This window comes from Mustela putorius, unplaced genomic scaffold (genome assembly GCF_011764305.1).
Source record: "Mustela putorius furo isolate JIRA1106 unplaced genomic scaffold, ASM1176430v1.1 tig00000585_pilon_pilon_pilon, whole genome shotgun sequence".
Classification (NCBI taxonomy): domain Eukaryota; kingdom Metazoa; phylum Chordata; class Mammalia; order Carnivora; family Mustelidae; genus Mustela; species Mustela putorius.
In genome coordinates, this window is record NW_025421424.1 from 9,433,666 (window position 1) to 9,451,267 (window position 17,602).

At 52.7% G+C, this 17,602-nt stretch overlaps 1 protein-coding gene across 3 annotated transcripts in view; it reads left to right on the forward strand.

Annotated features, from left to right (window-relative positions):
• Positions 1 to 17,602, forward strand: part of KCND3 (potassium voltage-gated channel subfamily D member 3) — a 208,528-nt gene that overhangs the window by 184,967 nt on the left and 5,959 nt on the right. For all 3 annotated transcript variants that reach the window (XM_045081791.1, XM_045081792.1, NM_001310208.1), the window contains 1 exon segment: positions 12,672 to 12,834. In XM_045081791.1, coding sequence (XP_044937726.1) covers positions 12,672 to 12,834 — 163 coding nt within the window.

Consider the following 17,602-nt stretch of genomic DNA (forward strand, 5'->3'; position numbering starts at 1 on the left):
CCTGCTCCCCTCCGGCCTGTCCCTGCCTCTACCACCGTCCCCGCGGCAGCTACAGGGGAAGGAGCTAAGCTAGCGGAGGCAAGCGCGACCTCCAGAGAGGGTCCGCACCAGCAAAAAGTACTCGCTCCTCAAGACTTGGTCCCGCTTAGCCCCTCCCCACCCCAGCTTCTGCCCCGCCTCCCTGGTTGCTCCAGCCCCTTCCGTGGCGCCATCTGGCGTCTGCCCCAGGCCACACCCGCACCTTGGCTGTGCGGACCTTCTGGGCGCTTCCCTCTCTCTCCCAGGGTCCCGCCCGCGCCTTCCGCCGTCTGTGCCCGGGCGGACGCTCACCAGAGGCTTGTCCTGGCCTGTCACGCTCCACTTTGTAGTTGAGGCAGCTCCTTCCTGCCCAGGGCAGCAGAAGGCCGACAAGCTGCCCCGGGGAGAAGGACTGCTGTAAGGAACATATGGAGAAGGAGAAGCAGATGGCGCGGGCCTGCGGGACGAGGTCTCTGAGGGAGCACCGGGGCTGGACCAGACATGTGTGCTGTTCCTCATGGCCCCTTCACGTCAACTCTCCTCCTGAGAGTGCAGCGAGGGTAAATGGGGACAGGTGTCCTGGGGGCTGAGGCTGGGGAGAATGGCTGAGCGAGGTCCACTTTCCAGAAGAGCATGCCTGTCGAGATTGGGGCTGGGACTTTGGACGTGCCAGTGTGACTCGTGGCCCCGGGTGCCCCAGACCAGGGCCTCTGTGCCCTCTCCAGACCCCAGGCCAGGTCCAATCAGGGATGGATGCCTTCACGGTCCCCGGGTCCCCAGCCCTTCCACTCCTTCCCTCCGAAGGACACATGACCTTGCAGACCATGCTGGGAGCGAGCCCATTCAGAGAACAGGGAACAGCTGAGGGGCGGTATATAGGAAATATCCCCAGAAATAACCAAATCCCAGTTTTCGTTTGCATATTTTCCCATTGACAGGAGACCAGCAGTGAATGAGATTACATCTCCCTTCCTGGTTTTTACACGAAGGTGGCTGGCTGGCTGGTTGGCACTGTTCCTGTCTGGTTAGAACACTGGGTTCTTGTCTTTATTTTGTCGTCTGCTTATCCTCGATGTACTCACCCGTGCCACTGTGCCTTTCCTGGGAGCCGTGAGAGCAAAAGGGTTTGTGTCTGTACCAGAAGCAAGCTCCATTCAGCCCTGGGACATGACTTCAGTGGTGGCCTCTCTTGATGACGCAGTGGCCATTGTGGGCAGCTCCGTGGTCCTCACCACCCTCTTCTTGCCTGTTGGGATAGGGACAGACTCAAGCACTGGGTGACCACGTGAGTGACCAGTCTTCAAGGGTGAGACTGAGAAGTGGCGGTCTGTTCCAGAGGCTGAGCCCATGAGGGATAAGCTGTTGATTTCAGTCATAATTAACCTCAGCGTTTAATTTTTTCGCTTTGAGAAACTCCAAACTCTTTTTCACGGGCACCTGATGATTTCCGATAGTGTCCTGTTGCCGGCTCATCTTTGGGACGCCTTTATTTCCACCCTTTACTTCGTAAAACCATTTCGTACATAACTCTCTGTGCCCATCAGTTTCAGTGTCTGAAGTTCTCGGAGGGGGTGAGCAGAGAGGAGCACCTCAATCTAGTATTGGTTTCTTTCTGTTGACTTTCATTCACAATTGCTTGCTTCTTTAGGATTCTTTTTTTTTTTTTTTTTTTTTTTTTTTTTTTTTTTTTTTTTTTTAAGCAAACTTATATTTACATGATCTTAATCTCTGGGAATCCTGAAGGTCAGGGTTAAGGGTGTTTTCCTCTGGACTGGGCTTAAATTGGGTTTTCCCAGAAGCCAGGTAGCTCGACCCTGTTCGGAAGCACTTTAGCTCACATGCAGAGATTGACCTCACTTGAAGACTCTGACAGTTCTTTTTCTGTTGTTGACCCAAGGTTCAGGGTTGGGTGACAGGTCACAGCTCTGCCAGCTGCTGTCAGCACGTGCGCTCAAAGCAACCGTGTTCTTCCCTCTGCTTCCTGCTCTCTCTTCCCAGTGGTAAATTCCCTTTGGGGTTTGTCCCTTTTTATTGGGGGTAACATGGATTTCCCCTGCCAGCACGTGAACCCAGCAATGTATCAGAAAGTATATTTTATTCCGGATTTAGATGTTTTGCTGCAGAAGGGTTCCCTGATGATGTCATCTGCTAGCATCAGCAGTTCCATTGCTAAATCTGTTTATAGTTCACTCGCTCGTTCAACAAACATCCCAAGTGTACGTCACGTGCCAGGGATGATTCTAGGTACCGAGGATGCAGCCTCTCCCCTCCTGGAGCTTGCGGTCTGATTCCAGAAGGAGCCAGTCCCAGGGGTCCAGTCCAGTCCGAGTAACATACACCAGAGTGGCTCCTGCTCTTACTCCCTCTGAACTACTATGTTCCTACATCACGCCATGCGCCAGGCACCAGGGACGCAGACACAGAGAGCCCTGTGCTCAGAGCGCACTCATGGAAATGGGGAAAACAGCTGTTTCTGGGGGTGTGTTTCTGCAGGGAGGAGTAAATGTTCTGATGGAGATGGACACAGAGAAGGACAAGTGATACTTCATTTGGGGGTGAGGGAGAGTTTCTAAGAGAGGCGACATCTGAACATCTGGGAAGATGAGTCGCTATTGCCTGGGAGAGAGAAAGAGAACCCTTTCCATCAGAGGGAAGGGCCGGGCAAAAGGCTTGCGGTCATGGAGGAGCACGCAGCCGGTGGGAGCACGGGCAAGTTCAGGGAGCAAGAGTGTAGACTGTGGGAAGAAGGGTCCGGTGGGAGCTTGGCTGCAGACGCACACAGAGCTTGCCCGAGTGCCCCCCTAGGTTCCTCCTTTCTGTGCACCCTCACACGGCGCCAGGGACCAGCCAAGTCCAGCAGACTCTACTTCCTCCATCCTGCCTCTCGGCCCCTCCTTCCAGACCGCCTGCCCCTGCTCTGGTTCAGGCCCTGCCGTTCCCTGCCTGGACTGGGTCCGTAGGCCCTTCACTGGTTTCCCTTGCCTCTGCCCCCATCTCCATCCAACCCATCGTACCCTCTGTGCTCAGGGTGATCTTTCAAAGATGAGCGTTTGATTCTTCCCTCCCCCACTTAGAATCCTTCACCTGGTTCCGTGGCTTTCGGGAGAAAGGTCAACGTCCTCAGATCCGCCTGCAAGGACCTTCAGAGGACCACTTCTCCAGCCTCATCTCCCTCCGACTGGCCTCTCCCTGCGGCCAGGACTCTCTTTCTTCTATTCCTCTGGCAAGCCTTACTGAAGCACAGCTCCAAGCCGGCAGCCTGGGCCACCACCTCCCAGAGGTGCTCTGGCCACCCCCGCCCTCCCCCCAGCCTCACGTAGAGCCCCCTCCTTCTTGCTCACACAGGAGCCTGTGGGCATTCTCCGTGTACCAGGATGACATTGAACCACCATAGAAATTTACTTGTCTGTTCCCCCCTGAGACCGTGAGCTCAGGGCACATTCCTGTCTATTTAGCTTTGAATCTTCGGCACTAGCACAGGGAGGGACACAGGGTAAACACCCAGCAGGCGTTTGATGAATCGATCAGTCCAGAGGGACGGGTGGAAACTCGTGTGTCCGTGCGGGTTTGGGTGTGTGTGGTGCAAACACAACACGCAGGGCATTCTGAAGTCACATGAGGCTGACACGCTGGCCTGGCCAAGCAGATGACCCTGTACATGGTGCTCAGGCCCTCCCAGCGGCAGTTTCCTCAAAAATGGGGCTAATGATACCGTGTAAGGTTGTTAGGAAGCTCGAATGGTGCATATTGATGTTAATGAAAATAGACTATTAGTGGATTGTTACTGCGATTGTTATTAGTGAAGTCCTCCCGCTCTGGGCCTCAGTTCCCCCCCTCTGGGTCCACCCCCAGATGGGATCTTCAGAGGAAACTCAAGGCTCCAAATGCCAACCCATCCTTCTGGCTCCTCGCTCACCACTGGGTGAAGCCAAGAGAGTGCCTGGCTGCAGGAATACGACCAGGGATGGGGGGTGATTTTTTAGGGGAATGGAGACATGTGGTAGAAAGGAAAAGCGACGTGAGGTTTTCATTTGGTTTTCCAAGTCCCCCCTCCTTGAATACCAAGAGCACAGGGCTAATGTCCCTTGTAGGGGTATGGAGAGGCTCCTGGTGTAGATGTAGTCAGCTCTGAACGGCAGCCCCCTCGCTCTCGAACCAGACTTCCACCCACCATGTTGGCTCCTCAGGGACCATGGCTTTGGGCTATAGGAACTAGTAGTTCTGTGTAGGGACTTTGGAATTTAAGAGACCTGGTTTTGCCACTGGCTATTCAAGTGACCTTGGGCATATTACTTAACCACTCTGTGCCTCAGTTTCCTCATGAGGAAAATGGGCATAATAATTGTACCTATTTTGTAGGATTGCTAGAAGGAGCAAATGAGATCATGTATTATAGTACCCAACATGACATAAGAGCTAAGAAAAAAAGAAAAAGAAAGAAAGTTACAGCAGTTCTACCCCATGGGAGGGGGTCTGGACATGAAAAGAGGCTGACCAGAGGTTTGTCAATAGATGAACTCCTCAGCCAGGCTGGTGTTTTAGTGTCCTCCAGGGTCGTCAGTCATTGTCCTTTGCCCTGGACAAGGAGGTGACCCCAGGGAGTCCTTAGAACTTGCCATGGTGCCCAGCCTGCTCTGAGAAGGCGTATCCCCACCCTGACCCCACCATCACACAGCAGCTTCCATCCCCCACCTGTATCCCCAATCCCAAGGATCTGGAGGCAGAGGAGGGAGCCAAGTTCAGGTGCAAGAGTGGGTGTGGTGCGGAGGTGGAGATGTCCCCCTCGTGGGAACTCATCAAGGACGCATCTCTTTGACCGAGGTCTCAGCAGCTGGGTCCTGAATGGGCAGTGCGTGGCCTCCAGAAAGGAAGGGACCCCCCGCACAGCGGATGCTTAGCCTCACCCTGCCTGAGAGGCAGCAGGCAGAATCAGACCAGGAAGCTTGGCTCGCACTTATCTCTCAGCACCTGGAGGAGGAAGGGAAGGCAGCAATTAATTGTACAAGGCGGGTGGTTTGTGCAGCTTAAGTTCAGATAAAAAGTTTAATTATCCCTAAACCCTAATACAAATTAATTAGCCTTCCATATTAGGAGGGTAAGCATCCCTGCTCTTGCCACAGCCCAGACATCACTGTAGATTACCGAGATTGTGCTGGGAGAGAGGGGTGGACAGAGGGACACTGAGTGCCTACCCCACCCCCCACCCCCGGGTCAGGGGCAGACAGCTCCCTCACGGTGGCCCCAGGAGAGGTCTGGGTGTGAGTCCTAAGTCTGGTGTGAGCACCGTGGCTCCTCGGCTCCTCGGTCCCTCGGTCCGTCCCTGGGAGTCCCCCTCCAGGAGGGGCTGCTGTCCTCCCTCCCTGTCCTCACTGGCAGAGCCAGGATGAAGGGTGGGGGGAAGGGAGGCCTTATTTGCATGAGAAAAGGAAGACAAAAAGGAAATAAGGCTAAGGCTTGAATTTTTTTTCTAGGCCATGACATTTTCTTTTTTCTTTTCTCACCCCTTTCTTTCCTCAAAATTCCACATAGAAAATGGGCCATAGTTGCCATTAGGACTTGGAGCACCATTGTCTGCTCCGGCACCTCAGTCCTCCTGCCCCTGGGGGAGGAGGGGTGACCCGGGAGGCCCCAGGGTCAAGAGGGGGGCACTATGGTCATCATGAGCTGCTATTTAATGAGTGTTTACTGTGTAACAAGCATGTGGTCTTTACAACCCCATGGCAAGGTGTGCTCTATTCATTAACTCACACGTTCCAGCAACATTAATGAAAGTTCGAGCAGGGGAAGGACACGCATGGATTTGCATTTTAAGAATGTGGTTCTTTGGGAATTAAAAGCGAACAAGAGTAGGAGGGAGAAGTCTGGTGAGGAGGCTTTTGCGGACCCCCAGCCTAGATGGCCCACTCGTCCGGGCCCTGGATTTGTTTAATAAGTTTCAATAAGGTTCTTCGTCTGTGCCCAAATCAAGCATGTTCCAAGTCAGACCTCACTAACCCCTCACAACAGCCCTGTGAAGTGTAGGTACTATTATTTTATCCGTCCCAGGAAATGTGGTAGAAGAAGAAGTTAAGTGACAGGCTCCAAGTCACCCGCCTAACAAGTGGCAGAACCAGGATTTGCCTCGGAGTCCACACTCTTAACCGCTGCACGGGACCTCTGCCACTGAGGCAGCCAGAGGCAGAGAAGTGGGTGAGCTCCGGCTGCCTCCCCAGAGCCCTTCCCCACGACCATCCTTACCCATCCCCCCACCGGCCCTCAAGGAGCTGGATGTGAAGGATGGAGCAGGGCAGTGAGAACAGACTCACCTGGGCTTTAACCAGCCACTTCCAGTTCTGCCCCTCACTACTTGAGGACCTTAAACACTCGGCTGTCCTCTCTGGACATGGGCTTCATGTCCCTAAGGATAAGGTTACTGTGAGACACACAGATGCGGATCAAGTTCCCCACATAGGCTCCCGTACATTATTCCCGTCCACCCTTCCATTCCCCACCCCTTCTTCTTCAGGCCCAATGTTCCTGGTCCTTTTTTTTTTTCTCCCCTTAATTTTTTTTTTTTTTTAAGATTTTGTTTATTCATTTGACAGAGAGACATCACAAGCAGGCAGAGAGGCAGGCAGAGAGAGAGGAAGGGAAGCCGGCTCCCCAGATGTGGGGCTCCATCCCAGGACCCTGATATCATGACCTGAGCCAAAGGCAGAGGCTTTAACCCACTGAGCCACCCAGGTGCCCCTGTTCCTGGTCCTTTGATTGTTTCCCCAGGCAAGTCACCAGCTCAACCTCCCTTCTGTGGACACGACCCAGTTAATTAATGTCCTGTAGAATAAATAGTGCCCCACACTCCGCACAGCAGCCTGGAAGTGGTCTGTCCCAAGGGGTAAGTACAAACACCGACTCCTTTTTTTTTTAAAGATTTTATTTATTTATTTGACAGAGAGAGATCACAAATAGGCAGAGAAGCAGGCAGAGAGAGAGAGGAGGAAGCAGGCTCCCCGCTGAGCAGAAAACCCGATGCGGGACTCGATCCCAGGACCATGAGATCATGACCTGAGCCGAAGGCAGCAGCTTAACCCACTGAGCCACCCAGGTGCCCCACACCGGCTCCTTCCTTCTGGACTCTGTACTCTCATCTGTCCGGCCTACGGCGGTCTTCGCTTTTTAGCAGCTGCCTTCCGCTGGTGGCTATATTGGAGTTTAATGTCCCTGATGATTGTTAACACGGATGGCTTTTAAGCTGGTTTTTCCCATCAGCTATACAAGTCATTGATTACGTGAATCAAACTGCTGGTGTTGTCATTCATCTTTGTTAAAATTAATCTGGCTGGTTTCACCCATGATTACAACCTGTTAAAATCCTTTTGACTCCAAAAGACCTCAATTCCTAGTAGCGCTGTCATTTAGAAATTTGAAGAGCTCGCTTAAAAATAATCAGCAGCAGACAGAGAAGGGCAGACAGCGTGTGATTTCACTTAAATGTGGACTCTAAAAAAAAAACAAACAAAACAAACGAACAAACAAAACACCACAGGAACAGACTCATAGTTAAAGGGAAAACTGTTGATTACCGAAGTATCCTAACGGATGAAATACGTGGGATAAAGGAAGGGGAGGAAGAGGTACAAACCTGTGGTTTTGGAATAAAGAAGTCACAGGGATGTAATATCCAGCATAGAGAATAGCCAATATCATCATAACCGTGGAGTGTCAGGGGGCGACCACACTTACGGGATCAATGCATCGTGTATAAAAATATCGAATCTCTATGACGTGTGCCTGAAACGAATAGGATCATATATAGCAGCTAGACTCTGAGGGAGGAAATTAATCTTAAAGATAATAATGATCAGCAGTCGCCCAATGAACACCATCACCGTCATCTTATTATCATGGGACCCAAGCAGAAGGAGGTTAAAACAGAAACAATAATTTGTTGGTTTGCAGAATCAGGAGAGAGACTGAAGAGCTAAGCCACAGGGAAGGCGAGGGTAAAGCTGGCCCTCACAGCCCTCACAGGACGGAAACTCCATCAGGCTCCATCAGACTCCCTTTTCCACATCTCACCTCTTGCTCCGCGTCCACCTGTCCTCCGCCCACCCCCACCCACAGCCTGTGCCCTTCTGTTACCGCGTCAGCCCTCCATGAAGAGGAAGAGACCGGTCTCATCTCAAGGGTAGCACTCCAGGGGAGGGAGGACGTTGCCCGCGAAGAGTAGCCTGTAGGAGAAATGCAAATCCAAACCCACAGTGAGATACCACTTCCCACCCACTAGGATGGCTAGAATCAAAAGACAAATAGTAACAAGTGTCGGTGAACATATGGAGGGAGCGGAGCCCTTATTTAGCGCTGGTGGGAACGTGAAGTGCGGCAGCCGCTTTCGAAAACAGTTCCACAGTCCCCTACACTGTGAAGTACGCGGCTACCGTGGGACTCCGAGAGCAAGGAAAACCTCTCCGTGCAAAAACGCGCACATGGATCTTCAGAGCAGAATGGATTCGTCAGAGCCCCAGAGCAGGAACGACCCAAGTGGCCCTAAATGGATGGGGGGGGGGGGGGAGAACAGGACATCCGTAAGAGGGGACATTATTCAGCAATAAGAAGGCTTGAAATAGTGTCCCCTGCTCCCACGGGGACAAACCCTAAAGCCCTAGCACATTCCGCTACGTGAAGAAGGCGGACACAGAAGGCCACATACTGTGGGACCCATTGACATGAAATGTCTAGAAAAAGGAAGTCCGTAGAGACGGACAGTAGTCTAGTGGTGGTCTGGGGCTGAGGGGGAGGGGGTGGGCTGATCCCCCCACTGCTGATGGGTATGGGGTTTTTGGGGGGGAGTGGAGGTGATGAAAATGTTCTAAAATCAGACTGTCCTGATGGTAGCACAACTGAGGAAATACACTGAAAAACACTGAACTGTGGGAGTCTGGGTGGCTCAGTCGGTTGAACGCCTGCCTTTGGCTGAGGTTATAATCCTGGGGTCGCGGGATCCAGCCCCGTATCGGGCTCCCTGCTCAGCGGGGAATCTGCTTCTCCCTCTCCCTCTGCCCCTCCCCACCCCCCTGCTCATATGCTCTCTCTCTCTCTCTAAGAAATTAATAAAATCCTCTTTAAAACATTGAATTGTAGGATTTGAATGGATGAATTATATGGTATATAAGTTATAGGCCAGTTAAGTTGTTCACAAATGAATCCAGGACAGACGATCCCTGACCCAGCGTTGAGCCAGGTGCCTCATTCTGAACCTGTTAACCGTGCCTGGTGGGAGCAGGGGCAGAGGGCAAGGTTGGTAAGAAATACGGCAGCCCCTCTGAGAACCAGCTCCTCTGGGCAGAGTTTCACTCGTGATGGGGGGAGGGCACAGTTGCTAGATGGCTAGGCCATTAGCAGAAAAAAACAATGGGTGCCCACCACACTGGCTATTTGTAGAGAATTTACATGTGTCCAGAGACAGCATTAAGTGCCTCTTCTGAATCATCTCATTAATTATTACAACAACCCTGTAAGTTAGGTATATAAAACCTATTTTATATTGGTCGAGACTCTGCTTAAATAACTTTCCCAAGGTCACTTAACCAGTAAGTAATGTGGGGCCGGAGATCAACCTGGGACCTATCTCCAGTCTCCTCTTTCAATCATTAGGCCATGCTGCCTCCCTCTGGCTTTATGTAAGTTGTTGAGAAATTCTGGAACACACCACTGGAGACCAAGCTCTCAATCCATTCTTTATTCCATTTACTTATTTACCCTTTCGCTAAAGGAGACCCTTCTGGCACGAAAACCATAACTTCCTTCGCTGGGCTCGGACCGCTGCTAGTCATCTTTGGAAAGCGCCAGAAGGCTGGAGGTGCCTGTTTAGTCCCTCCTGACCCCACTGCCACCCACACCCATTCCTCCAGCTTTATCAAGGGTATGAAAAACTGGGACAGGAACACACCTTGCGAAGATCACGACACAGCCGTCCCCTGATCCACCAGCCAGCAAACCCTCCCGAAACAAGAAAAAGGTTAATTTGGCCAGATGCGTGCCTAGTGAGCAATACGGCTCATTCTCCAAGCGTTCGCAAGCTGTCCGCTTAATAATCTGCTCTCGAACTTCTGCCAGCAGTTGGATGGCAGAATCGATGGGTGCAAGCCTGTTGGTCTGTGGCTTCTCAGACCTTCTTTCCCCGTCTTCAAAAATATCAACACAGCGGTTTGGGACCTCCAGTCTCTGGGTATTTCTGCGCCTCGCCATGATTTCTCAGCTGTCATGGGCAAGGCTCTACAACTCCATCTGTGCCTCCCTCCTGTCTCCTGGGGTGGGCTCCAGGTGGGCTGTGAGGAGCCTCCAGTGAAGACAGCTGGCCACTCGCCCGCTCTCCCCTCCTCTCCCTCGAGCTCTGCTTCCTTTCGCCCCACATTTGCCTCAGCCTTTCCCAGATAAAGCCTGTTCTTCTGCGGGGAGAAGGCAGAGCGTGCACGGGATTTGGGCTGTCCTGCTTTGGCTCTGTCATCTGTCACCAGCAAGCCATCTGTGCAGACCATCTACTCCTCACTCTTTCTTCCAGGGGATAAAACCACCTTTCTGTGTGCCCTTAGCATTTTTCACCAGCCTCCATCGCCCCCCAAAGGTAGCCTTTCTGACACGGTGCTGACACACGCCTGCCGTGCTTCGTTTCCACCCACGGCCCTGAGCTCGAGGTCCACCTTTCAGTTGCATCCCCGAAAATCCCAGCTAACGTCATTCGCCTCTAGGGGGCAACCCCCTTTCCTTCCTCATCAGGATTAGTTGAACGTGGGACAAGCAGCTGTGTTTTTAGAGTTTCCCGGCCCTAGAGACCACGGTTTCTGGGATGCCTAGGCCTGAGTAATGGCTGTGGATGGCTTATGGAGCTGCACGTGCCCCCAAAGGATCATGGTCCCGGTTACTCGTCCTGCCTCCCCTTGACAGACCTAGGAGGCTGAGGCCCAAAGTCACATTCCCCCGAGGCTGTGCAGTGGTATGATGATGAGCTGGTGGGGCTTGAACCCACGTCACCTGAGTCCAGAAGCCAGGGTCTCGACCACACTCTCCGAGGCCCCTCCTGAGCGGCATGGCAGAGAGGGCCAGTCTACTGTTGGGGTTCCCACAAAGAGTGGCCTCGGGCCTTAGCGTCTGTGGCCTGACAGAGAGAGCTTGAAGCCGGGACAAGGGGCCAAGACACCGAAGGAGAGGGCAGAGCGTTCGCAAAAGAGGAGCCTAATTCACGGGGTGTCGAGAGGCTTAAATGAGGTCACTCATTCACTCACCAAATATGTGTCAACGGCTGGCAGGTCGTCCACAGAGCCCTTAGGTGTGTGGGGGGGACATCACACTCCTGAGGAGATCCGCCCTATCCCCTCCCCTTCTCCTCTGAGTCCTCAGGACCCCTAGGTCCCCTCAGGACAAGGGACTCTGAGCCTCGCTATTTCTATTTCGGTGCAAGCAATTCCTGGTCCTCCTCCACCTGGCAGAGGGCGGGAGGTGGGGGGGGAGACGGTGTTTCTGGCTTTGGCCAAAAGAGTCATCACAGCTCTTTGCCTAATGAAGCCTTTAATTTATCTCAATAAAGAAGAGGCTAAAGGCTTCACCACTGTGGAGAGTCCCTTATTGATTGGAGGAGGGAGGCCCTGGCCTGCCTTCCCGGGGCTGAGCAGTAGCCAGGCCCAGCTGGTCTCCGGGGGCAGCCACCAGGCTGTGAAGCACTTAGGAGAGCTTCTTGGAGCTCTGAGAGGAACTGGCACTGTCCCCCAGTGGCTTCGTGGCTTGGAGGGGGGCTGAGTTCAGGAGCTCACGGCTGCCCTCTGAGACAGTGTGCTTGGTAGAAAACAGACGAAAGCAAGAGGAACGGGTTTTAATCCCAGCCTCTGCCCCAACGTGGGCAGCCCCCTGCCTGTGAGCCTCACTTCCCTCGTCTGTACAGTGGGGCTGAGGACAGAAAGTCCACGGCGTCCGTGGAGCTGGTGGGAGGTAAGCGTGCAGAAGGGCTTTGTGCATGAGAAGTTTCCGCGTGAGTAGAGGGTGGGTTTATTATTTGTTATTTGTATGAACATAAATGAGATTGTGCTGCTTTTCTTCCTACTACTCATCCTTGGTGGCTTGCACAAAATCCACTACTCTGTGGGGTGGCCACGACCTCCTTTTGTAGCGACCCTCCGCCCCCACACCCCCACCAGCGGGCCTGCAGTCATTCCCAGAGCCGCCATGCTCCCCCCTCCCTCAAGGCCTCTGCGTTTCTTTTCCCTCTGCCGGGCACACTCTTCCCCAAGGGTGGTGTGTGGCCAGATCTTTTACTTTTACATCTCGGCTGAAGTGTCAGTTCCTCAGAGAGGCGGTTCCCGGCCGTGTTGTCCCTGCTTGGCACAGCACCTCTCTCTCTCCTCTTCACAGAAGTAACGACAAGTCAGTGTTTTTATGTGTTCCCTTATTTTCTCATGGTCTTCTCCTTGTGGGTGGCTGCCCCTGGGAACGCAGGGATCTTACCTGTTTTGTTCCCTCCCAGGTCACAGTAGGCACACGGCAGGCCCTTCAAACTACGGTTGAATGAAGGGATGAATGGACGGATGGATAGATGGGTGGGTGATGGGCAGGGAAGCCAGGCTTGTCTCCCAAGGGACCCCGCTTCCTCACACTTGTTTTCTCTCTCTCTCTCTCTCTCTCAGATATGGAGATATGGTGCCCAAAACAATTGCAGGGAAAATTTTTGGCTCCATCTGTTCCCTGAGTGGCGTCTTGGTCATTGCCCTGCCGGTCCCTGTGATTGTTTCCAACTTCAGCCGGATTTACCACCAGAATCAGAGAGCTGATAAACGCAGGGCACAAAAGGTAAGCCTCAGCGTGGGCAGCTCGGACAGGGGCTTGGCCCTCTGCTTTGGGCTTTATACCGTGGTCACCGTCAGGTCACCAGGCCTGGACCTCCAGGGCAGATCCCTACCCAGACACCCTCTGGCTTTGGAAGGTAAGGCAGCTTCGTGTCCCTTCCACGGGCCACCAGTGTCCCGCATTCCAGCTCCAAGCCCCGTTCAGCTGCCAAATGGGGTGAACCATCCATCATCCATAAGCTGACTCTCTCCATCCTGGATGTCCTGTGCAATTTCCTTGCCCCCTGGCTTCCCCTTCAAGGCCTCAGCCACCAACACTCAGTGCCCCAGACCCCTTCCTGTGCCTGCCAGGAGCTTACTGCGGCACGTAAGTGCTCTCCAAATCCCTCTGCTAGCCCATACAGAACATACGGAAAAAACAGAAGTGTGCTGAGTCGGAAAGCAAATACTCTGAAAGGAGAGCATTCTGGAGCTGCTGAGTTCCAGGACGAATGGCAAAATGGGCTTTGGTCACTTCGGGGTGTTTGGGGTTCAGGCCCAGATGAGCAGGAGAAGAGCCGTTGGTCCTGAGAGAAGTTTGGGGTGATGTCCAGTGTATGCTGCTTCTGAAGGCAGGCACCCCCACTGGCCAGCGGAGTGAGGAAGAATGCCTGAAGGTTTTGGTGCATTCTTAGGGCATCTGCCAGTGCAGGTTCTGGGGTCGGGACTTTTAACAGCTTCCTATCCGGAAGGGGGAGGACCATGGCGGCTGTTTTCCATTTCTCTTCTGACCTGGCCTGAAACAGGTACCCCTTCAGCAGCCGCTCAACCTCCAGGGGGCGCAGTCAGCTCTTTTCTGGGTAGCAGGGCGTGGGGTGGGGGTTGGAGGGCTTGCTGAGAAAGTCACTTACAGGGGGTGGGGTGGGGCACAGCGCGGAGATTTCATGTCCTTATTTTATTCTTTCTGCCATTCATTCACTCCACAAACTTCCCGTACCTGCAGAGTGTCAGGCCCTGTGTGCGTGGCTGGCGGTTTCCTCCCCCACAACGGCCCCTGCTACTGCCCTCCCATTTGCAGGGGGAACACCAAGTAGCTGGGCCTCCTTGACATATCAGAGGAATCCAGAATTTCAGAACACATCTGAATATGCTGTCTGAAACGAAGTCACTACGTTCATGAACGTTAGCTCTGAAACGTCTGGCAATTTATATATAATATTTCTTCATAAATATGTTATGCAGTTACATAATGAACCCAGTCAGTTCCCACCTCCAACACTGTCCCTTTTGCGTGCCCTTGTGGTCACCTCTTCAGCCCATGCTGAGCTATCTTTTGACTTATCTTGACCTGGCACTGTAATGTTGCCAGTCTGCCTTAGACCGATCTTCTGGCTGAAATAGAAGTCTTTATCTCGTTCCCCGTTCGAGTCGGCTGGTCAGTGTTGGACAGTATCAGACAATATCTTAATTCATTATTCTGTCCTCGAGAAAGGGCCAAGGGTCCTAGAGCCACACTCCCCAGGGGCTGGGCTGACGGTGGGGGGGTTGGTCCAGTGGGGGAAGGTCAAAGGAATCCTCAGGGAGGCTGGGCTTTCAGCTGCTCCCACAGCTACCTTTCCCTCCGTGCCCACACCCTCCCCGACCTCTCAAGAGCATCACATCCCCTGCTGGTTTGCCCTGCAAGGAACAGAACAGTGGTCATTTCCAGCTGGGACTTTAAAAGGCTCATCCGTCTCGTATGATTGCAGTGCAGGAGGGGTCAGCCTTGGTGTATCCTTCCTTCCAGCTGCTAAGACGGACTCTGCCTCCCTCCCGCCTCCCTCCCACCCTCGTCCCTCTCCCTTTGAAATCAGAGTAAATATTTACAGTGTTTTCACCTCAACTGGACACTGTCTCTCCCAAGGTTGCTGGCTTGGTCTCTTTCACCTTGGACTTCTTGTGAGAGGCAAGGGAAAAAAAAAAAAGAGAGAGAGAATGCAAGAATACCACCATTTCCAGTACTGAGTGTGTCATCGCAAAGCGAGGAAGGCAGGTGCAGGAGGTTTAGTGACAGTGGAGGCTGGGACAGGAAGGTGGTCTGGGAAGCTGCTAGTTTTCAGCCCAGACCACATCCTCAGGGGCTCATCAGCCCGGCCGTGAAGGTAAACTCAACTCACCAGCCTCTACTGTAAAGGAAAGGCTTAAAAAGTGGTCATCCTTTTCCTTCATGACTGGTTTGCTTGGGGTTGTTACCAGAACGAACTCCACAAGTATTTGCTTCAGAGGCTGGGTTCTCGAAGCCAAGTGAATTGAAGATTAAGTGAGAAGGTCTAGCTATGGACAGAGAGAAGGGAACATCATCTGGATTTTTACTGAGCTAAGCACAGATTCACATGTAAGTTATAAAATTATCACCAGCAGGGTATGGACGTTGATACAATCCACGAATCTGATTCGGACTTCCCCAGTATTCCGTATGTGTGTGTGTGTGTGTAAGTTTGATACCAGGCAGCTTTATGCCTCCATCACCTTGGTCAAGGTGCTGAACCATTCCAGCATCCTAAAGATTTCTCCCACCCTACTTCTGTCCCATCCCTAAGGCCTGGCAACCATTCACCTGTCCTCCATTTACTCAATGTTTCCATTTCAAAAAATGCTACATAAATGGATTCGTGTAGGATGTAACCTTTGGAGGGTTACATAACCTTCGGAGGGTTTCGTGCTTTGTTTTTGTTTTTTTTCCATTTCTCATAATTCCTGGAGATGTATCCAGGTTGTCTGTATCAATAGTCCATTCCATTTTCTTGCTGGGCAGCAACCCATGGCTTGGATGTATCACATGCCACAGGGCTACACGACCACATTTTTGGCTATTATGAGTAAAGCTGCTGTGGACATTCATGAACAGGTTTTTGTGTGAACGTGACTTTCCATTTCTCAGGGAATGAACACCCAAGAGTGCAATTGGCTGCGTTCTTGTGTGGCTTTTCCACGTCTCCCTCTTTGTCCTTCTTCTGCCTCTGCTGGGGCAAGAGATGCCAGTTCTCGTGGCCCAGACCCCACCTGGAACCGTAGCCAGAGTGGGAGCATCCTCCTTCCAGACTTCTTATCCAACCCTGGGATCTCCATCCTTGCTGAAACTGAACCTTCCCAGACCTAGTTCATCCGGTTTAGAAACTTACCCAGCAGGCATTGACATTCAGGGAGAGGCCCCTCATGGAGAGAGCATTTGGCCTAAAGGCAGGGAGAACTGCACAGAAGACTCCCCAGCATGCTGCCTTGCCCTGGAGACGTTACTTCTCCTCATAGCCTCCGTTTTCTTGTCTTCAAAATAGCCTAGATGATGGTCACATTCTCTTTTAACCTCTCACGTTGTGCTCCTGGCCTATGGAAGAGGGAGAGGCTGACACAGTCTACACAGGGATGAGCTCACGACCAGGGCCTTATTAACGGATTTGTGTCCAACTGGGAAGGTCCGTCCCCCTTCCTGGGTCCTCACCAGCCTGGCTTGAACACCTGCTCTGTGCACAGCTCCGTGTCAGATGCCAAAGACAAAAATGCACATAAGCCAGATCGCGGCTCTCAGGAGCTCCAAATCAAAGGAGAAATCCTCACCGAATTTCATGTGCTGGGTTAGGGTTCTGTAAATACGTTGCAAACCTCTTTATCCCGTGTGGGAAATGATTAAACAGTGTTGTGCATTTGATATGACAATCTGTTGCTTTAATAGAGCCCAGGGTAAGATAAGATTAAAAGAAGTGCCACAGAGGAGAACAGGAGAATCTTTCATCTCTAGAAAGTAATGAAGACAGACCCCAGATACGAGAAAGGTCTGGCTCTAAGTGGTACAATCAAATTATATAAGGCTATAATGAGCTTGACACAATTGGATTTCCATATGCAGCTCTCAACACCCAGTCCTCACCCAAGGCAGAAGCTGCCTCATCCTGAAATGAGCAACGTGCTTGAATGTGGACATGTCGCTGTGGGGAGGGCCGGCACCGAGCTGGGCCAGGGATGAAAGTTCTTGGCTCAGAGAGAAGAGGACCGACGGGGCTTCCTCACCAGCCTTCCCTCGCTGAATTCCCCTCTGCCCTCTTGCCGTCCAGAGAAGCCCTCTTCCTCCGATTCCCAGGCAGGTCTGCCAGGCCCAGGAGGCCAGGAAAGGGAGTCAAGCTGTCCCTGTGGGGACACGAAGGCCACAGGAAACCAGAGACCGAGGATGTCCTTTGTGCTTCTATCCACAGCCTGAATCCCAAGACCTGGCCTCTTTTTAGCACACGTAGCAGCCCAGCAGGGCCCCCTGGAAGGGACACTTCCCGGTGCTGGGGAGAGGTAGACTAGAAAGGGAAATTGCCATAATTTCCCAAGGTCTCTTGTCCTTCTCAGAGTCTGTGGTGAAGTGACAACGGACTTTCACAGAGGCAGGGTTGTGACTGCTCTGCCCCAGGACGGACCCGTGAGTCACTGTGGGCTCTTCTGCTTCCAGCGGCCAGGACCTAGAGCTGGCTCTACACCCCAGGAGCCTGGACCGCGAGTAGAACTCTTCTCCTGAAGACTCTTTCCTCTTGGGCTTCCCCCCTCCGTGGTTGGCGTCCATCCTGGTGACAGCGATGGCACCTATTAGGAAGGAGAGGAGCAGCCACGCCCCCTCTGCCTTAAGACACTGCGAGGCCATCCCCTGCAGGAGGATCTGCTTGGGGTCTCCTAGGCTGGGGCTGGGGAGGTTTCCCATTGTTCTAGTTAAAGCCGGAGTGCTGTGTGAAAATGTGTTCTGTCCTCCCCTCTCTCCCACACAGGGCAGGGCACCACAT